The 22,397-nt window shown below is 40.7% G+C and overlaps 1 protein-coding gene across 12 annotated transcripts in view; it reads left to right on the top strand.

The window, feature by feature from the left end:
• FGGY (FGGY carbohydrate kinase domain containing) overlaps positions 1-22,397 on the top strand; it is a 332,123-nt gene that overhangs the window by 244,540 nt on the left and 65,186 nt on the right. For 11 of the 12 annotated variants that reach the window (XM_034778551.1, XM_034778550.1, XM_034778547.1 and 8 more), the window contains one exon: positions 1,073-1,176. In XM_034778551.1, coding sequence (XP_034634442.1) covers positions 1,129-1,176 — 48 coding nt within the window. In that variant the 5' untranslated portion in view covers positions 1,073-1,128. Of the gene's footprint in view, positions 1-1,072; positions 1,177-21,616; positions 21,727-22,397 lie in introns of those variants that run through there. The other variant, XM_034778554.1, reaches the window with a different exon arrangement.

The following is a 22,397-nucleotide window of genomic DNA, read 5'->3' as shown; positions in this document are numbered from 1 at the left end:
TACAAATAAATGTCTACCTGTTGCACTGACAAGTCACACCTGGGTAGATTTGTATGCTTTAGTGAGCGGATAGTCTTTTGAATGCCCTCTAGTAGTTCTAACTATAGTACTTCTTAGTTCAGGAAACTACCTGTTAAACTAAACTATACAAAATCCTTAATGTGTAGTGGGGCATGTCACTGTCTGGCAGGTAAAAAATAAAGCATGATAGGTAGCACCAACACTTTAAGGATTCTGTTTATCTGTACAAATAAATGAATCCCATATGTATACAGAATCCCAGACATAATCTCGGCCTCGTCTGCCACTTGTATATTTCTTGGTTCAAATCGGATTCTGCATTTACACTATGTGTACACAAGGATTTAGGGTCAGGTTTTTAAAGGTATTTAGGTGCCTGAAGATGCAGATTGGTACCTAGGAGGATTTTCAAATGTGCCTAGGCTTTGATCAGTGCTATTGGGAGATATACATGCAAATACCCTGCATGGCAGTCAGACAGTAGGTGCCACAGTGGGGGAATAAAGCAAGAAAACATTAAGGCACTTGCCAGCGATTCAGGAGATTAGGGTTAAATTCCCAGCTCTTCCACAGACTTCCTGTATGACCTTAGGCAAGCCACTTAGTCTCTCTGCATTTCAGTTCTTCATCTGTAAAACAGGGATGATGGTGATATTTCCTTTTGTTTTTTCATCTTTTCTCTATTTTGGCTATTGAAACTGTAAACTCTTCAGTACAGGAGCTGTCTTTTTCTACACATTTGTATGATGCTGGTACAATGGGGCCATGATTACTGTTGAGGCCTCCTGGCTCTGCTGGAATATAAATAAAATAATAATAATAATGGGTGTAGAGGAGAGTAATTAATCTGTGTAATGCCCCATACATTTGGAACATCCTTATGTTGTCAATGAAATGTATCCACAGTCACCAGACTGGAATAGCGCTTTCTAATTGTGAAACTTGTCTGCCCTCTAAGCAATGTGGGATCCTTTGCAACCATTCAAATACTAAACAACTCTGTTTTATGGAAGGTTGGGTTGTTTTTTAAGATACTTTTTTTTTTAAATAGGAGTGATTGGAGCAGATGTGAAAGGATATAACCTGCCCTGTGAAAATCAACCAGTTATGTCCCGGCTTGCTGTGATCTGTGGAACATCTTCCTGTCACATGGGGGTAGGTTGGCTACATAGTCACGGTGATAGTTTTGTATAGTAGCTAATGTCTCTGAAGAGAAATTACACTTTATTTTCCCATCACCCCCCCCCTTTTTTTGTTTGTTTGTTATGCTGGTGTGTTCTTTATCTTTACTTTCAGATTTTAATTACATATTATGCATTTGCTAGAAACCAGGAGCTTTCGTAGTAGTAAGATGACCAGATAGCAACTGTGAAAAAACGGGACAGGGAGTAGGGGGCAATAGGTGCCTATATAAGAAAAAGTTCCCAAAAACGGGACTGTCCCTTTAAAAACAGGACATCTGGTCACCCTACATAGTAGTGGAAATCAATACTGGGGGGAAAATCCTGACATGAAGTGCTAAAGCAAAGTCTAACACAATGCTGCAGAAGCTTAAAGAGAGCAACGTGAAATCGGAGCTGAAGATTCTGAATTTGAGTTATCCATGACAAGCATGTCACTAATGTGTTCCTGAGTAGCGTCTTCAGAGAAGTAGTGTGTGTTCTCCAGCAGCCCTTCTCCCCCACCTCCTCACTCAATCAATATAAATCCATCTCCCTCTGAGAGCTGCAATGATCTATATAGAATTATGATATGTATGATGACTTCAAAAAAACCCTGATAAGCAATTTTTGCTTTGTTAATTTTTCTCAGTGAATTAACGAAAAAGCTTTTCCTTAGCTTGCAATTAAAATTTAGTGTCTGATTTGGAAATTTATACCTAATTAAAATGTATGAGTCTGAAAGCTATTCCATTTAGATAAGTACCCTTTTCTGCCATATTTTTTATTTAAAACTCATTATGCTCTTAAATTTAGACTGATTATAACTTTGGATTTTTCCCAAATGAGCAAATTGGGGCGGGGGTGGTAGAGGTTTTGCTGTCAAGGAAAGGCATCTCAGATTGTGAAAAGAGGGAGCTACGGTTAAATAATGTCGTTACTACACTTAATAGAGGTGCCTATAGCTTGTCCTCATGCTGTGTATTCATGGAATAGGCCATGACAGCAGCATGTTAATAAGACAGTGACCTTGTCAGTTATGCCCCAGTTCAGCAAAGGACTTAAGTATGTGCTTAATTTTAAGCATGCCAGTAATCTTGTCCCTATTAAGCCAAAGCATTTAGCAGATACTTGAAGTCAATGGGATTTAATTATGTATTTAAGCACATGTTTAAATTCCTTGTTAAATCAGGATTTTAGGCCTAAAATCCCACCATCCTTAGCCCTGGTCTACACCTGAAAAGCTATACTGAGATCACGGTGTTGGTTAGGGGTGTGGGGTTTTTTTTATTGATATAGTTATATAGGTATAAGCCTTGGGAGATGCAGTTATAGTGATGTACAGGTGCCAAAATAGATCTTATTTTGCTTCTCAGACTTGTATACTGGTATAACTACATCCACACTGGGGGTGGAATCAGGGAAGGAGGGTTGCCATTTTAACCATAGCAATAGAGTTAAAGCGGCAGAATTTTCTAGTATAGACAAGCCCTAATTGATCTACCATAGATTAGTACTCTACTCTGTGAGCGTAGTCCCAGTGAAGTATTCACAGAGTAAGATACTCCTTGATGAAAGTAAGGGGCCCTTAATGGCTTGAGCCCAACTTGGGGATAGGCATTTTCTGTGGCTCTCGGAGAAACTTAAACTGGTTTTCATTTAAATGTAACAACTCAGCATTTACTACATATTTATTTTCCCCCTTCTCCCAGGTGTTTGTTTTGGTTTTAGGGTTTTGTTGTGGCATTGTTGGGTTTTTGTTTTTTTTTTCAATTTTAAAGGCACCACAATTTCCAATCAACAGACAACAAGCAAATTCTAAGCCATTCTGGATCAAATCTATGGGAGGCCTTTGGTTTAAGTGTCCTTTATCTCTATCTGCTTATATTGTACCAAGTGAATATAGAGCACATAGGGCATTGTGTGTGTTTTTAATGAGATGTATATTCAGCTGCAGTTGGTTGAAATTAGCTGTACCTTTTTTTTTAATTAGAGCTATAATATGGAAGTTTATTATGCTCATGTTTTGTTAGAAATATATTTTTTCTGTCTCTCTCTTTGTACCGAGGGACCCTCAGGGCAATAGAGATTAATCATCAGGTTTAATTTAATGCAGTGGGAGAGAGACCTGTGTGGTCAGGCTGGCATTATAAAGTGCCTTTGATCTGCCTCAGGTGCATGGAGCCCCAGTGAGCCAGCAACAATAATACCTTTGTCAGATGATCAGAGAAGAGAGAGAGAGAGAGAGAGAGAGAGAGAGAGAGAGAGAATGTTCTGTGTGTAAACTCAACGCCGTCCTTTGTTGTGGTTCTGGCGAACGAAAGAGCCAACTGTCAGGAGGAATTCAGAAAGCAGGGTTAAAGTGTGGCAGTTGGGCAGTGGATTTCTTTCAGGCCTCTTACAGGAAACTGTTCAAAATCACCTACTGGATGATTATTTTTTTCTTTATGAGTGCGTTTGGTGATATATGTGTATGGATATAGTATTGCCATTATCTAGGCTGAATGCTCCATGAGTCACAGAATTAGATATTGCTTGCGAAGGGCATTTACTTTAAACTTACCGAGAAGCTCCATGACCCAGTTTTCATTACCTCAAGGAATCTAAAGAATTTGAACAAAAGACATTGCTAATCATGCCTTTGATATTTTAAAAGTTACAAATGTTGAACATAATTTTTCTGACGGATATAATAGTTTCATTCGTGGTAAAATTCCCATTTTTTTTTTTCAAATGAGGTTTCATTTTTGGAATTAACTACTGCTTTTCTTGGGCATTCAGACTCCCAGGCCACTTTGTAAGACTGTTTCCACTGAGAGACTTGGATGGCTCAAGCAATGGGCCAAAGAGAGTTTCATAACTAATCAGTGGATTGGTTCAAATCCAGTTCTAGGTTAGTAGTCACCAAAAGTCACTATCATTTAAAGTCTGGTCTGTGGCCTTTGTAAAAGAAGTTTTTGGCCAGTCTGGACAATTATTCACATCACACAACCCTCAGCTGCCTACTCTGAAAGTTAATCTAAGCAGAAGCCCATTCTCAGTTGGTATGGCAAATGAGTTATCCTCTTATCTTCAGAGGTGGTTTCTTCATTTCAGGGTTGCCACTCATTGCCTGGTGTCATGGTTACAGGATTAGCTGTACTTTTCATCTGTCTCTGTGGCTACCTGTAAGGCCCAGCAGGTGTAGAACTCAGAATTGCTAGATAAAGACACTTCCATGTTGCCACCCAGCAGTAGCTATAACCACTTTGCACCTTATTACCCATGGCTCACTGTAGACACAGACCACAGAAAGTCCTTCCCCAAAAGGTGTGATAGGCAGCAACCTCATGGCTCCTGATTGGCTCCCCACCCCTTTCAAGTGACAGAGAACCTGCACTTCTTTCAGGGTGGATTCCCACAATTCACCCACTTTCAGACCAGGTCCCCAGGCTACAGCTCCCCTGTTCTCCAATCATGTTTTCTTAGCAGGCCTGGCAGGTTTTGCCACCCACAAGAGACTTCCCTTCAGCAACTACAGTGTCTCAGGACAGCTTCTTCAATTCAAAATACTATATATTTATTTGTAGGAACATAGCAATCAGAAAAACAACAAAAGGCTACACATACGGGGAAATGGAGTATTGTTGGCTTTCCTCCAGATACTGCCTCTTCCCCTTTGTCATCTGGGGCTCAGGTTTTGAATAGTTCCAAAAGTCCTTTATTGCAGTCATTCCCCCTGAAGCCCCAACATTGTCAGGGGTAGACTTTGTAGGGATTGACACCTGTATTGTCCCCTTAAGTAGTGGTTACTGGGGTTATCTAAAGCCATTGCCTGCCTTCCTGTAGACACGTAAAACCAGGACTGAATTAACTCTTTGATCCTTGGTGGCCATCTGTGCAATGGTAATCAAATAAACAAAGGTACACATATATTTATTTATTTTTATGACTATTTCCCATGTTCTTCACAACAGGGTTATGAGAGGAGGCTTGAACAGCTGCTGCCTCTGTGCAGTGGATAAGAGTAATGCAGTCTCCAGAGCTGTCCAACTAGCATTTTTCATGAGCACCAAATTCATTTAAATAAATAAGTAAACAACCTTTTCCTTGAAGTAAAATGTTTCTTAGATGGTAAGCTATTTGGGATAGAGACCACATCTTCATGTCTGTTTCTACAGTGCCAACACAAGGGGACTCCAGTCCTGGCTGGGGCGTCTGTCACCACTGCTATATAAATAATAATAGCACCTATTTTCAATATAATTTACAGGGGAAAGTATCTCATTATTGTCATAGAACTGGTTGGGCTATGTGCAGTCAGACAAATTTATTCAAAAGCCATACAGAGAAAAGATGCTACAAACTTGAAATCTTCAAAACTATTCACTATCATTTTTAATAGTGTTCCCATGTGGCCAGAAGTCCCATGAATACAGAATATGCACCATGTGTATGTACTAACTGAAGGTCTTGAGATATTTACATAAAACAGCCCTGCTCATAAAATATATATATAGGCGATTTGTACCTTTTTGTTTTGCGCTAAGTTTGGCCAGAGAGCAGTGTTCTGCCTTCCCTACTTCCCAAAACAGCCATTCCACTATGCACATCTTTGTGGATTCACAGCCAAAGAGAGTTTCCAGAGAGATTTTTAGTGGGAGGCATTTTCTGGCCTCTAATTCATCTTAATGTGGGGTGGGGGAGATCTGAATTTTCTGGCAGGTTGAATCCTGAATACACAAGGTAGGGTGTCCCTATTCAGGATTTCTTTAATTTCCCTATCTTAGGTGACTCGACCCCCATGATATTTTTGTCACTTCCTGTCCCCTTTGTGTTGGCTCCTCTGGAGACAATGCTTCTGATTTGTGACGGTCAAGAAGTTTCCTTTCTGGATCAGATGGATTTTTCTCTCTTTTTGCCTCTCTGTTATTCCTATGTCAGTTTTGACACCACTGTAAATGTGAGTAAATGGAGCGCACACATGTGGGTAGTTAGTACTGAGTCACCTGACTTGTGCACACACAAAAGAATCTGTTTTGCAGGGGTAGTATGTGTATGCAGTGTACAGCGTGACTTCAGTAATTTGGCAACTTTAGTCCTGAATAATCTGCAATAATTTATCCCTTGGGGGATTCTTCTTTTCTGTCTTGTGAGACCATTTCCCCATCAGGGATATGAGAGTCAGTTTCTCTTGAGATGTCGTTGAGCAGCTATGTACATAGTAAAATGGGAGATGGCCGAAGCTGTCCCATCATTTACTATGGACTATTTTAAAGTAATTTCCTATGCTTATTTTTACCAAGCAGGGCTATTCTTTGTCTTCTTCTGTTAAAGGAACTTCAGTCCGATTAGCTTATTCTAAAATTGTTCATCTGATTCTCATGACAACTGTGAAACACAATAGAGCTTCTTTGCTCCACAATATCCACTCAAGCTGCCAGCTTTGTTCACACAAATAGAGTCTAAAGCACATTTCCAGCCCCAGAGCATGCACAGTACGTGTCCTTTGCAGTACATCCTGGGGTGGAGACTGCAGAGACACGCTGGCTCAAAGTGTTCTTGTAGCCTGATCTCTGTAATCTCAATGAGAGCCAGACCAGCAAGTGGATTCAGTATATTTTGGCTCTCATACGAGAGCCTCCTCTTCAGAACATGCCACGTTGTTAAAGCAGCAGACTTTTGAATAGTTACTACAAAGGGACTCCTCAGCTGCTTGAAACCCTCTCCAAGAGGAAAACTTGCAGGAATCAAAAAGCATAGCGCTCAACTTGCCAGCTCTAATTAATCTAGCCGGGTGGCACTAGCACCACCCGGCTAGATTAATTTCTGCCACTTTCTGGCAAGTGGATCTATGGACTGCGCGCCAGATTTCAACCTTTCACTCTTCAGTCTCTGGTGCACTCCTATCACTGCAATGAAATGTGCAGTCTCTGAGGGGACAGGGCCTGAAGCCTTGGGCAGTGAATCTGGGTGCCAGCTGGCTGGGGTCCAGCATTTAGCAAAGGCAACAATTTGTCCTTCTAACCCGAGGAGAGGTGCTGAGAAGGTGAGGGGACAGGACGGGAGAGTGCAGTAAAAATTAAAAACAAAAGCAAAACTATTGAAACCAAAGCAGCTTGGAAAAGGTTTGAAAGGAGCTGTGAAACCGAGAGCATCCACCCAATAAACCTCCGCCCTCCTTGCTTTTTAATATTCTTCTCTGCTAAAAGGCCTCTCCTCTGAATATGAATCATAAAGCTAGTGTCTTTGGAGTGAGGGAAATAAATCAGTAGCACAGGAACTTCTCCCTTAATCTGTCCTCGTTCAGTTCAGTTCTGCTGCTTTATATCTTGCATTTGGCAGCAGTCACAATGCTGACTTCCCAGCTAATGAAGACATTTTACATTCAGGGAGGGCTGCATGAAATGAAAACCATATTTATTTTACCACCCTGTTAGAGGTTGCCCATCCTTGCTGTACCTATGACTCAGGCACTGCAGCTGGAAAAGGTCACAGAGCGTATTTGGATGCCATGGTACTATTCCTGTTCAGCACGTGGCCTTACAGGGGTTACATTTCTACATCCTTAAAAAAAAAAAAAAAAAAAACACAACTCCACAACTGTTTCTCTTATTTATTTTCCTTCATGAAACTTTTCCCCCTCTCTCTCTTGGCAAGAGGATCCTTCTCCACTTCCCCATTGTTGGCGTTAATTTGTCTGATATTTTTGGTGAGAAGTGAAATATTTTCACTGGAAGGATGTATAAAAAGATGGTTGTGTTTTTTTTTACCCTATTTTATTTTCTTAATAAAGGCTAGCAAGCTATTGGTGAGGCTTGGAGATCAGATGCAGGCTGCCTCTCAAACCCCAACCACTTACTTGCAGAGCTAGAAAACCGCAAAGCTTAAGATCCTGAAATGTAAATAGGAAGTCGAAGAGTTTACTTTAGAGCCAGCAGGGCCGAGCCTGTGTAATGTTTACTTCAGCTTGCCTCCCAGCCTCTCCTACAGCCTGGCAGAGATGAAAGGAAGGCTCTCTGGGCAAATTAGTTGTTAAAGTTTTTGTTAGAAGCAAGGTTCCTTTGCTCATGGCCAGACATAATTCAGCTCGGGTACATCTTGGATTGAGAGAGTGGGAAGTTTCTATTTAGCTCACCCTGTCGCTGAAATCCAGGTTTTACTCCCCAACACTTGGCCAGAACTCCACCTATGCATGAGACTACAATTGAAAGCAGTATAATAACTGTATTGTATATAAGTAGATAATGCCTAATAACATTTCCAGAAAACTCCACTGTCAGCTCCCCTTCCCTTTTGTGAATGGGCCATTAGAATTCAAAGTGAGAGTCAGGGTACAGATATGGACAGAGTAAATGCTTTGGAAAATAATCCACTCTAAAACTGGACTGAGACTAATACTCTTCAGCCATGTCACTGATATCCGTGAAAATGCTTTGCTTTGAAGATTCCATCAGACGCAGTGGTTTTCATTCTGTGATTGACTGCAAGCTACCCTTGTGTGACATAAAGCTGTATATTGGGATGTCTGATATATAATATTATGTATTTTTGCAATACCATCTATCCGAGGTATCTCAAGGAACTTTATAGTAATGAATGAATTAAGCCTCATAGCTCCTCTATGTAAGAGAGGTGAGATTTATTCCAGTTGTATAGGTGGGAAACTGAGGCACAGAAGAGTTTAGTGACTTTTTAAATGTTTGTCTCTTTAGATTTACAAATGCCACCTACCTTCCACCCTTCAGGGGCAATGACACATGCGCCTCCCCTCCTACCCACCTACCATTAACCATGACCAGCAAGCATGTGTTTAAACATGACAATCCTTGTCCACATTAAGGGCAAATTGTATTGAACATCATATGTGTTAAATTTCTAACACAATGAAGTAGGGACAAGGTCTGACTCTGTGTCCAAAACACATCTCTTTCCTGGGCATTTCCTTTCTTTTTTAACTTCAGGGCTACAAACATAGGCTTTAGGCTGAGGCTTCCTACACAGCTTGCTGTTTGTAGGGCTTTTCCCTGCAAGACTCCTCCCTCACTCCAAAGAGACTCCACTTCTGATCTTGCCAAGGTGAGACCACCGAGAGTCTAGAGGAGAGCACTAAGAGACAGCATTTTGTGACTATAGTTTCCTTAGGTTTGGAGCAAACAGTGGAGGGGAGGTGTTTGAGAAGGGAGGGGATGAGAGGAGAATGTAAATCAGATTGCTGCTATGTGTTGGATTGTGTTGTAAGGGTGTTTGAGCTTTGAGAATCTGTTTCTGTTGGCATTTTCTTGCAGCATCACTGCATTATCCCGTATAGAAATTACATGAAAATAACATTAGTTCTGGCCTAAATCCAAAGGTAAAGAATGAACATTCACACTTTAAACATCAAACTTCGCCTGTCTAGGTTCACCAAAGCACATAATTAATGAGGGTATCCCATTGTAACTTGATATACTGAAGATCTAACCATTCACTATGAAATTCCTTTCTTTAGAGGATACAAGCCAGAATTTTAGCTTCCTTTTTAATAGTGTTTTTAAGGTGATTTTCCTTTGTTTCCTTTTTAATATATTTTTGAACTATCAGATTTGACAGGTACAAAATTTCAACTAAACTCAAAGTATCCAATTTTGTTACTCTTCTCCTGATTTAGAAAAATCGATTAGCCTGAGACCCACGGTGTAGATAAAATCCCAGCTTCTTATCAGAATAATCTGCCCCTAATAAAACTGGGTACAGGATTTCCTTCTGATTACAAGCCGATTTGTGAGTGTTTGACTGTCCTTCCACCTTGCTGGTCTTCTCTGTTCATGTGACTGGGTAGGTGATTATTAAACAGTTCACTTTTATTCCATGTGCTAGGCTTCTTGGTGGAGAGAAGAGAAGAGGTTATGCTGACCCTAATATTAACTCCTTTGACCCTGAATTAAACTGTAATGAAGTGGCTAGAGTACAGCTGAAACATACTTTGCTCAGATGGCTTCTTGACTCAAGACAGTCTAATGGATGCTTTTTAAATTATTTTTTTTAATTTTCAATGAAAAAAATGTTTGTGTTGGTGGGATTTAAACTCTTTCAAATTGCAGTGTTTGCACCTCAGTGGTAAGATATAGTGGCTACAATATAGAACTTTCAGACAGAACTCCTGGGTTTAGTTTATGACCATGTCACCAACTTACTCTATGATCTTGTCAAATCACTTATCCTTCTTCTGCACCTCCGTTTGCCTACCTGGAAAATGGAAATGAGTGCTCAGATTGCACCTGCAGGGTATGCAATCTTAGCACCCAGGTGAAGACGAGGACCAAGGAGACTAAGAAGAGGACAGCCAGAACACTGAGGGGCAGGCACATTGGGTAAGGGGAGAGGAGAATGGAAAGAGATATGGCAGAGAGAGGAGGAGAATGGAATAAGACAGAAAGAGAACAAGAGTAGATGAATAACTGAAAATGGTATGGAGATAAATAAAAAATGGAAGTGTAAGATATGGGGAGAAAGAGTGATGACGATAAAGAAATGGAAAAAAGCAAAAAGCAGGAGAATACACAGCCTTAAGATTAGTGCATCTTCTTTAATGTATCAGTGCCCCTCTAATCCTGTTTTCCTAACAGAAAAGGGGGAGATAAGAGGCTTGGGAGGGGTCAATTAGGGTTCTGGAGTTGTGAAGAGAAGCAAGGCCGGCTCCAGCATTTCTGCCGCCCCAATCAATCAATAAATAAATAAAGCTGCGATCGGCGGCGGCAGTTCAGCGGCAGGTCCTTCGCTCCTAGAGTGAGTGAGGGACCTGCCGTCCCCGAATTGCCGCAGGTGCCGTCCCTCTCCCTGGGCCGCCCCAGGCACCTGCTTGTTAAGCTAGTGCCTGGAGCCGGCCCTGAAGAGAAGGCATTTGAAGAGGATTTCAAGACTGCCTTTGCTACAGTAATACAAATACATGATTTCGAATTTGAGCACTAATAGGTATAGCAATACTATAGGTGCGGGAACTAGAGATGCTGGAGGTGCTGCCGCCACACCCCCTGGCTTGAAGTGATTTCCATCCTATACAGAGTTTACAGTTTGGTTCAATGGCTCCCAGCACCCCCACTATACGAATTGTTCCAGCTCCACTGGCAATACTTATGCCTCAGGAGTGCTGGGAAGTTGAATTAATTGTCTGTGAAGTGGTTTGAGATCCTGGAATGAAAGGTACTATATACAGTAAGTGCAAAGTATTAAGGACTGTCTGGGCCACAGTACTATACAAATGATAAATTTTTAATTTCTATAAACAGCAGCAAACCACTAAATTCAGGAAGACTCCATTGACACATGGGCAGCAGGTTTACCACAAAGGACTTTCGTTCTCCATCCTGTCTCACGCAGCCCTTGATGAAGCAACAGTTGTTTATCTGAGTTTCTTCTTCCCTCTACAAATACGAGCGGGGGTGGGGGAAGCACTAGTTGGGGCAGAATTAATTAGGGAGAATGTACAATAGTTGTGTGAGCAAAGTACAGTGACGCATTAGCTGCTGCCTTTCTCTTCGTGTGCCTGAGAATCACAGTTTACTCTGAGCTCATTGTTTATAACTGTGGGTGAAATCCTGAGGTCCTCTCTGTGTTTATCCAGTCACTGGGAGTTTGTTTCAGTAAGTAAGGAGCAAGTAAACACTGAATAAAGCACTCGGTATTTTGCCCTTTTAATTTTTCAAATAACAGCATGTTTAAAACACAGCATGAGATGGCACATCCTGTGTACTGTAAATCCACTTCCAGTGACACCTAGGGGGTGCAGTTGAAGTTTCCTGTTACCAGCAGGTGAGATATTGCTGGTACTAGTGACATTCCCCATTACAAATAGAGAGAGTACCAGCTCAAACCACTGATGTCTTACCTACTGGTAAAAAGGGAAAATAAATCTTTTGAACTGTACTCCACTGTACAATCAGAAGGTACATGGGACGTTCATGCAGGCTGAAGAAAATAAACCAGCCCCAATTCTGAGTGAGATTCTTGGTACGTTTCTCAGTAGGATTATGGTTGCTCAGCCCCTCACAGGATTAGGCCATTATAAAGGATGATATGAATCACAGTGTTGACACAAGGGAAGTGTTTATTTTAATGTTGTAACTTTTTGGATTTATTTTTCCTTCTGAGAGCTAAATTTTCAGGGCACTTTATCCAGCAGCTAAACTCCAGTTCATGCAGGAGTTTCGCCATTCTCTGGGTGTCTATCAGATCTGACAAGAGGTCTGAGTAAGGACCTCAGGCTTTGGCCCTACCTGGAGGAACTATAAAGACATTTAGTAGCAGAAGGCCAGCTTCTATGGCATAACTTTCAGGAAGGGATATGGGACAGGATAACCCAACAGGGCTCAGAGCCCGCGTTGACAGACTTGGGCTTACAGGGCTTGCTCTATGGCACTAAAAATAATTATGTAGACATTGCAGCTCAGTCTGGAGCTTGGGCTCTGAAGCCCATCCTGCCCCCTAGGCTTCAGAGACCGAGCTCCAGACTGAGCCACAATGTCGACGCAGTTGTAACGCGAGTCCATGTCTGCCAACCTGGGCTCTGAGTCTTGCAGCTGCGGGCCGCCACTTGCTACGGAGGCCCCGTGTCTCTGTGTTGGCTCTGGCCCCTGGCATCACACCCCAGCTTTCAGGCAACACATCTCCACTGCAGCCATGCTGACCAGGACTGTTCCCGTCTGGGGCTGCCCCAGAACCCTAGATGGGGAGGGGTCTGTGGAAAAGATGAGATAACCTGGGGTTCTGCTAACTTTCTTTGTTCCTCACTCCAGCCACACAGATTTCCCAAGGTGTACAAGACGCACACAACTGAAGCCCAGCCATTCAGCCTCTACTCCTCCCTTATCCCTAGACCAATGGAGAGGCCTCCATGAGGTCTAGAAGGGGCATGGTGCTGCTGATAGTCTGCTCTTCGGTTGTGTCTGCATTGCACACACAAAAAGTGTGATCTTAACTCACTTTAGCTAAACTGCATTAGTTAATTCTGTTTAAATTAGCAGTGAAGGTATGGTATCATGGCTTTTAATTTGGGTTAGCAGCTCAAGTACAACTTCAGGCTGCCCTATAGGTTTTAACTTGAGCTGCAAACTCAACTTAAAAGCCATGATACTGTGTTGTTACGGCTATTTTAACCTGAATAAAGAATATACTTTTTTTCCCCCCAGTGTAGAGGTAGCCTGGGTATGTTTCTAGGAGTTACAATCTGAGGTAAAAGGTTTAGAGTTAAAAGTACATACCCCAATGTTCTTTTGAGACACTGCCATTGTTCTGCATTTGAATTGAAGTCAGTACAGATCTGTTGCATCTTACGTGCATTTAACATGCGCAAATTCAGTTTTACGCAGTTGGCAAAAACAAAACAAAACAAAAAAAGAGAAAAATAACAATTTAAATACTGTTCCTGTAGTGCGGGCGATTCCGCCCGGCATTACACTCAATGTAATTTTGACTATACGCCGTTTTCGCTTTACTCACTGACCGCGGAATGTAACCCCAGCGTAAGATGAGACAGACCTGTATTATAGTAAGTAAGTTTCTTCCTTTTTTTCTGATACTCAAATTCCCTACCTGACTTTCAGGTTTGAATTTTTTGGCTTTTTAGTTAGTTCGAAATGTTAAGAGGAATTAGTCCATGTTTATGATGAACTCCCAGGAATTTAACTGATCATAGTCATGAAATGTGCCGTTTTTATGATTATACTTTAACTTTGGGACACATTAGTGGCTGTCTAAGGGTTACAATCTTCATAAAGAACAGTGGTTTTGTGACAATGGAAAAGGAGTAAAAATAAGGGGGTGATACAAATTGGTGTGTAGTTCTGTTGAGGCCCAATATCCCCAGTGAACTATTGCAATGAGTGGCAGGGGTGGGAGTTCTCTCTTGTGAGTCACTAAGCAGTATTGCTTTAGAACTGGACAAAATAACATTTCAGCTGAGGACACCACTAGGCTCTTAGAAGCTATTGTGTAACCAGACAACCTTTCAGTCCATTTATCAAAGCACTCGTAGTTCCCATTTCAAGGCAGGCGACACAGTAAATATGATTTAAAAAAAAAAAAAAAAAAGGTTAATCTGTATCCAGACATTTCATTAAATAAAACGATAAAATAAATCAATGCCGTACTGCGGGTGCTTAAGTGCTTAGCAAAAAGCTTCTGAATCCATTAGGAATTTACTATTTTTTTAACTCAAAAAACAATTTAACAGATTAAAACTTTTTTTTTTTTTTTTTTTTTTTTTTTTGTCAATTGCCATAAGAAGCCTTGGCCTTTGGGAATAAAAAGAAAATAATTAGATGCCGTGCTGTACCTGTTGTCTGCCTGCCCACACCCATGCTCAAGATGGATTTAACATTCAGGCAACATTGAAAAGAGGCCAGAGTAGAAGTGTAGGAAACCGGCATAATGGGAACAGGCAAAAGTCAGTTGGTTGTAATATGTTAAATATCTGACAAGTCTCTCGTGGGCAGGCTCTGTCAGTGCTGAAAAATGCAATAGTCAGGAAGCTAATATTACAGAGTAACAATGAAAAATAAGCAAATACAAATAAAGAATTTAAATATATTGCTCTATTAAATAACACTGACTTGTTTTAATTACTGTGTGTAGTTTTTAAATATTGGGTAGATAGCTTCACCCTTGAGAGATGCTGGTCACCAGTATGTGGGGCTGTCCATCTCAGGTGATGGAAGATCTCTCCCCAGGAGTGATATTGTGCGGCACCAGGCACCCACGCCTCAGACTCTGCTGGAGAAACTGGAGTTGGCCAATGTAGTCTGAAAAGTCGGCAGAACATGGCCAGGTCACCAAGGGATACAATGACTTACTATATCCCCAAAGCAGCCTCTGCCAGATGGGTTCCCCCGACTGCAACTGAAAGCTGTCCTTCCCTGGCAGAACTCCCGGCTGGATGGCTGCACAAACACTGCCTGTCACTTCCTACATTTCCCCCTGTTGATACAAGGGAATACCAAGCCTGATATATCTTGCATTGAATCATATAGTTAAATTTAAATTAAATAAAGGGGATGCTTTACTGCTAAACTTTTTTACCCTTTTATTTTTCTGTATTCAAAATGTTCAGCATGAAGATGTTTTTTGAACAATTGTAGTTGAGCTGTTTTTAAAATGTCAACAGCCAGGTTCCTTTTTTTAAAAAAAAACAACGAGCTTATTAAGACCTTGGTTACATATTTAATGCAGTGAATATTTAGTGTGGTTGCAGCTAAATTAAATGTTCCCAGTGTGGCTGTGGTTGTCCACCATGGAGCTGTGTACTCAGGGATCCTTTTGGTAGATTCACACCAATTTCCTAGTTTTTGAAAGCCTACATTAAACGGCTGGTGCTGCACTCTTCATTCAGGCAAATCTCCTACTGCAGGAGTTATGTCCTCCAGTATTCTCTTGCTCCTCTACATTCAGGAAGTAAAGGATAAAAGCATTCAAGGCAGACAAATTCCACCCTTTTCCCATGTCCAGGCACTCTCTTTTCCAGACTTGAAAAGGAGCCTTTTTTAGCTGTACAGACAATCAGTGGCACTTCTAATTATAGAGTTTCAAACTCAGGTTCCTAAAGTTAGCACCTAAATCCAAAGTAGCTGGGTTGGGGTTCTGAATGTTAATGGTAACTACGGTTCTTGTCATATCTGAAAATCAGACCAATCACTTAAGTGTCTAAGTATGGGGTCTGGCCCAGATCCTCGGCTGGTCTCAATCAGATCATGTACACACCAGTTGAAAATCTGGCCCCCGCGTTTGAAAATATTGGCCTAGACTGGTTTTCCTCTACATCCCTTCCCCCACTTAAAAATACAGTCTAAGTAAAGGTGGACATACCTTCCATTAGGTAAATCTTATGCTTTGTTAAATGTTAATAATATTTTAATCATGATCATAAAACTAGTGTTAAAATACCTTTCCTTATTTATTTTTTAATGAACATTTCGTAGTGGAAATGTTTAATAATTTTGATAAACTTTTCCAGTAATTAACTCGTGTTAGATATAAGGCCAAACTGTACAGCACATCGGTCCATTTCATAATCACTCACCTAAAACATTTGCAGAGCTGAGACAATCAAGAATATTATTACTTAGGCGTTAATCATACACCCTGTTTAGAATTATTGCTGGAAGAGCAGTCAATGCTTCATGGAAAACTTAGAAAATTATAAATAGTTCTGCATACATATCATTTATTTTTTGTTTCTGTTCCTGTAAGTGCTGGCGTTCAGGATATTTACAAACAGGAACCCTTAAGAGCTCATCTACTTCTGCCTGAGTTCTCTCTCTGTGGCATTATAATTAGAGGAGAGTCTGAATTGGAACACTAGATCCAAGCCTCAGATGTGGGGAATCTTTAGATTCCAAACTTACTCCTGATCCAAATGTCATGATGTCGGTCTATCCCCAATTCTTACAATTGCCGTAGCCACAAGTTTTGTTATCATAGAGGATTTGGGGAATAACAACAGCATCAGAGAAATAGTCAGAGTTCCTGTTTTCAGACAAATGTCTTTAGGCCAAATCCTGAGGTCCTTACTCTATTTTTACTCTTTCCTAATTCAAGCAAATTCCCATTGACTTCCGTAACCTGAATGGGGCTACTCGTTTATAGTTACTCACAAGCAAGTATCATTGCAATGCCGCTCAGTTGCGGTGGATAGCATAGAATGGTGTGTGATTTGACACCACAAAAACTGTACAGCTATGTAACAAGCCAACAATTGCCACAGAGCCCATGCTTTGCGGAGAATACAATCAAACAAAAATATCAGCACTGTACACATTACAGGATTTGCAATGTTGAAAATATACACACCTGTAACAAAGATTGCAGTGAACATTTTCCCTTTCTTTCGAGTACATGTCTGAGCTGCCGTATGTTAATTGATTTTTTTTAAATCTTTTGCATCAGGCTGCAATTTGAACTCCATTACATTTTATTGTAGAAATTATTGATGTGATTAAAAAAATTTTACAAGGTTAGTTTAGTTCTCTTTAACTTGGCCTTGGAGAATTGCCTCTAGAATTGAAAGGTAGTTCAGTTTTTGTGCCCATTTAGCTCTTGGCCTCTCTTTGGCAATTGCAGAGTGGACACCAGTGGTGAGTCCACCAAAATTAATATAGGCCATTGAAAAGTCACCAAATCATAATATTCAATAGCTAATAACATGAGCTGGATTCAAACCAGAGACCTAGAGATGAAAGGCTCTGAGTTACCTCTGAATTCTCTCTCTCTCCCTCTTTTTTTTTTTTTTTTTTAACTGATCTTCATTCATTCTTTGTCATGGAGGTGTGTTCACTTGGCTACATTTGGCGAGGAGCAGCAAAAACAATAGAATGATTACTAAAATAAGATCATACCCATCAGTATTAAAGCCTTGGGTTGAATGAAGATTAATATTCTCAACCTCTAGTAAGGCATAGACTTGAAAGTTAGCAGACAACACACTAGTCAATGCGTGTAGTTGACTTGTCAAAGATCAAAGACCAGAGGTGTAGATAGCATTTATTACTTGGTGATTGATTACAGTGCTGTTCTTTCTGTCTACTCTCACTAAATATTTTGGATCTTGTTACTTATGTACCTTACCCTAACAACGGCAGCTATTATTCTGTACCACCGTCTGTAAAAGCTGATAGGTGAAAAAATTGCAAACGGGTTTTATGACCTAGCTCCTCATTAACAAGTGTTCATGTCGCCAAATGCTCTGACAGTATATTGAGGGCTCAGTTCTGCTGTCATGTACACTGATGTAAATCAAGAGCAGTTCCACTGAAATTGATGACATTACACCGTTGTAAAACTATTGTGAACGAGAGGAGAATCTGACCCGGATACTGTAACTCTGCCAGCTTGTCACAGAGGACCCGTTCGGATGGAGTGGTGAAAATGGAAAAGGATACACATACCGCAGTGTACCCTATTAATACAAAGATTTACTTCTCGGGTGGTAGCCAACTTTTCAGATAGAGTCAGGGAAGGAATTCATGTAAGGTTACACCATCAACACATGGAGTCAACTAAAAAGGAAAGTTCTGCTGGAATTCATGCTTCTATAAAACTGCTCTCACCTGTTTTATTTTATCTTGTCTCTAATTACTGTAACATTTACATAAAACTGAGGAGGAAACATCTGTGCATGCCTGGTCAATTATGGTTGTTCTGGCAAAACAATACCAGCTAAACTCAATCTATATTGCTTACCTCATGACTTCATTTTATGGATGGGGTATAGGCTAAGATGATTCTATGCTGCAGACGTCTGTGTTCTCCTCCATTTATTGTCTGTACCAAATGGCAGTGTTGAAAATTTACACAAGCTTAATTTGGATTAAAGACAATGACTCCACTGATTCACTTACATTCGTTTCAAGTTAGCTTTTAACTATAATTGGTAAGTAATTTGTTTCTTCCACATATATTTTTGCAATTGAGTTTGGGTTTTTTTTTTAAGCCATGCTTTTTATAAATCTCATGCCAGTGCTGTTTAAGCTGGTCCTTTGGTACCATAGCATAGTTCTATATAGCATCATATATTTTATAGCCTTTTTACATTTTTGTGCATTGCCAGATGTGCTCCTGATGCCTTCTGATCCCAGATAGTTTGACATTGATTTTCCTAGCGCACACCAAGGTTGAAATCAGGTCTGTATCTCATCCAAATGATCTATTCATAACAAAAAGTGCCTTCTGGCAGTTGTACCACAGCTGAATACTGTTAAACTGAATTCATCATTTCAGTTGTTTCTGATTGCTCTATAATGTTTACATATCTTACATATTAGTATAATCTTGTATAGAGAACACACTGAGGTTAAACCTTCCCAGACAGAACTCTTTTTTCTTTTATCCTCCCTGCTAGAAAATGCAGAACTTCTCTTTCATCGGAAGAGTAGAAATATAGAATCATAGACGTGTATGACTAGAGGTCATCTAGTCCAGTCCTGTGCACTCATGGCAGGACTAAGTATTATCTAGACCATCCCTGACAGGTGTTTGTCTAACCTGCTCTTAAAAATATTCAATTATGGAGATTCTCCAACATCCCTAGGCAATTTATTCCAGTGCTTACCCACTGCAACAGGAAGTTTTTCCTCATGTCCAACCTAAACTGTCCTTGCTGTAACTTAAGCCCACTGCTTAATGTCCTATCCTCAGAGGTTAAGGAGAACAATTTTTCTCCCTCCTCCTTGTAACAACCTTTTATGTACCTGAAAATTTTTATCATGTCTCCTCTCAGTCTTCTCTTCTCCAGACTAAACAAGCCCAATTTTTTAAGTCTTCCCTCATAGATCATGTTTTCTGGATCTTTAATCATTTATGTTGCTCTTCTCTGGACTTTCTCCAATTTGTCCATATCTTTCCTGAAATGTGGGGCCTAGAACTGGACAAAATGCTCCAGTTGAGGCCTAATCAGCACAGAGTAGAACAGAAGAATTACTTCTTGTCTTGCTTACAACACTCCCAGAATGGTGATTTTTTTTTTTTTTTTGTAACAGTGTTACACTGTTGACTCATATTTTAGCTTGTGATCCACTATGACCCCCCAGATCCCTTTCTTCAGTACTCCTTCCTAGGCAGTCATTTCCCATTTTGTAGGTGTGCAACTGACTGTTCCTTCCTAAGTGGAGTACTTTGCATTTGTCCTTATTGAATATCATCCTATTTATTTCAGACCATTTCTTCAGTTTGTCCAGGTCAAAATCCATGGGATATTTTAAATCTTCCCAAACATTTTTGATAAATGGGTGGGCATGTGCTTTTTGGAAAGACACGGAGAAGTCAGCAGCTTCCGCCATAAAAAAAATTCTGCCATCCCAACTAAAATGCCACGTGGCAGAAATTGTTCTCTAAAAGCAGCAGAGAACTTCTGTAAGTAACCATCACAGAGAGAGGGCAATATTCTCCCTGAATATGTTTAATCCACTTAAATGAGTATAAATTTGGGCCGTGCTTCCTCATATTAGAACTCACCATGTGAATAGGTCCAAATTTGTCTGACCTCCCCAAATACTTGTGGCAGTAAATATCATACAGTGGCCTGTGAGCCAGGAACCACATGGGTTCTAATTGTGGCTCTGACAGTGTTTCTCTCTGTAACTGTGGACAAGTCATTTAACCTCCCAGTGCATCAGTCTAACTATTTGGTTACTAAAATGAGGTTAATTAATTATATTAACCTACCTCATCAGGGAGGAAAAACTGGCCAAAGGAGGTGATGTTGGTGTTATAAATAATAAATCAATTAATGTTTGTAAAGTGCCTTAAAGACAAAAAAAAAACAACCAATCACTATCTGAATGCTAAGTCGCATTATATCGAGTAACAATTTTGGTTAGATAGGAGGCAGAAAATCTGGGTCTCCCTCCTCATACCCATTTCAGCTTTCAAGACCAGAATGGTGACCTCTCCTATTCACATTGGAAATAAAAATCACCTTTTCATAAATCCAAAATGGCTGTTTCGGCCCTGTGAAGGCTATGGATTTTCCCAAGCTTCAGCAAGACAAGTAATGGCACTAGTAATGATCTATCCATTGCCAGCACACAGGTGTGTTGAAAGTCAATACACAGGTTAATATGGAAAGGATATGACATTAGCGCAGGGGGGAAACATCTCCATTTGAATATAAAAAACTGTAAATAGGGTGGCGCTGCAGTAAATTTTGCACCCTTTCCCCTGTGTAGGCCCATTTACTCCAGTGGGGTTGCATATGACATAAGTCGAGACAGAGTTTAGGCTTTTTATTATGAAAATACAGGTGGCAGCTGCAGGGTGGCTTGGAGACATCACACATCCTCCAAATCTAATTCAGGGAAGGGAAATGCCAAGCTATTTTGTTTATATTCTACATACATGTGTGGAAGATGATTCACTCCACTGCTCTTCAAAGGCTTTCTGTGTCTGTGCTGGTGAGAGAAGAATCTCTTGGCTCTCCCTTTCCACTGAGGCCACTATCTTCAGTTATGCTCCTTAGCTGCCTATCCTGCCAAAGCTGAAAGTGTATGAAGTTGTTTGAGGTGGGGGAAGCAGCTGGAGGGAGAGAGAAATCTAATGATGCTGGGAACAGGGCAGATAATCCTCTGCATGATAGCACAACTTCCCTTGTCCCAGAGTAATTAAGAGGGAGAGGAAGGAGAAGCTTCGGGCTGCAGAAGAAATAAGAGTCAAGGCCCATTGGCTTTATTCACCAATGCACAGATACGTGACTCTCATTTTGTGCCATGCATGTGTTGAAAGTTTGCTGGAATGCGTACAGATGGTATTTCGGTAGTAAGATGATAGGAAAGTCTCAGTGCAACTAGATATGAGCCAGCACAGAAACATCCTGTCCTGGCAAATTCCTGTGGGTATTTTCCAAAATACGGAGCCTGGCTGCTGACACTCAGAATCCACAGCTTCCCAGCAGTACCAGCTCCAAGGGCAGTTCAGTCTTTTAATCAATCTGCTTCTTCTAGTCACTGCTGGCAGAATATGGGACAGTTTCAGGAATCCTGGAGTAGTAACTTAGGAAATATGGAAAAGAACAATGCAAGAAAAACAATGTTCCAACCTTCCTGTAAGTCTGTAAACATCTGATTTTCAGAGGGCCTTGTAACTTAGCATACTTAATCTGTGCAGCCAGTTTCTTATCCATAATGTGTAGGAGATTATACCCTTTCTAGAACTGCAGGTTCAGCTCAGCCCTTCATCCTTTCAAGATAGGTAAATTGTCTACCACAAAGTTTGGTGTGATGAGACTTTAAAAATCCAAGTCCTGTCTCCTCTGCATGGTCCTTCTTCTCTTTAGAGATTCTGTGATGTCTTGAGTTAGAGTAGGGGACTGTGGGTTAGGGCTCCAGTGCTTAACTACACTGACAGGAAGTTTTTCCTGATGTCCAACCTAAACTGCCCTTTCTGTAATTTAAGCCCATTGCAGTATTTAAAAAACCAATCCTTTGCAATCTTTTTGATGGACCCATCTGCTTAATGTCCTGCATGACTCGTTAATTCAGTGGCAGGGCAGCCATTCTTACCCTTTTTTTTATGAGACTTTGCTGCAGTTAGTTGTGCAAAAATGTCATTCAGCACAAAAGATCTTTAAGAAAAGTATTTCAAAACATTGAGGCTGATAGTGTGGGTACACTTGAGTGAGATTCTCTCACACACAGTTGTGTTATTCCCCAGAGAAATCAGGGTTGGGGATTGATGAGAAATATTTGGGAAGCCAATTTCTCTTCTTTGTTTTTC

This window comes from Trachemys scripta, chromosome 8 (genome assembly GCF_013100865.1).
Source record: "Trachemys scripta elegans isolate TJP31775 chromosome 8, CAS_Tse_1.0, whole genome shotgun sequence".
NCBI classification, from domain to species: Eukaryota; Metazoa; Chordata; order Testudines; family Emydidae; genus Trachemys; species Trachemys scripta.
The sequence above is the reverse complement of the archived record's forward strand: the minus strand, read 5'-3'. Positions and strand labels throughout refer to the sequence as shown.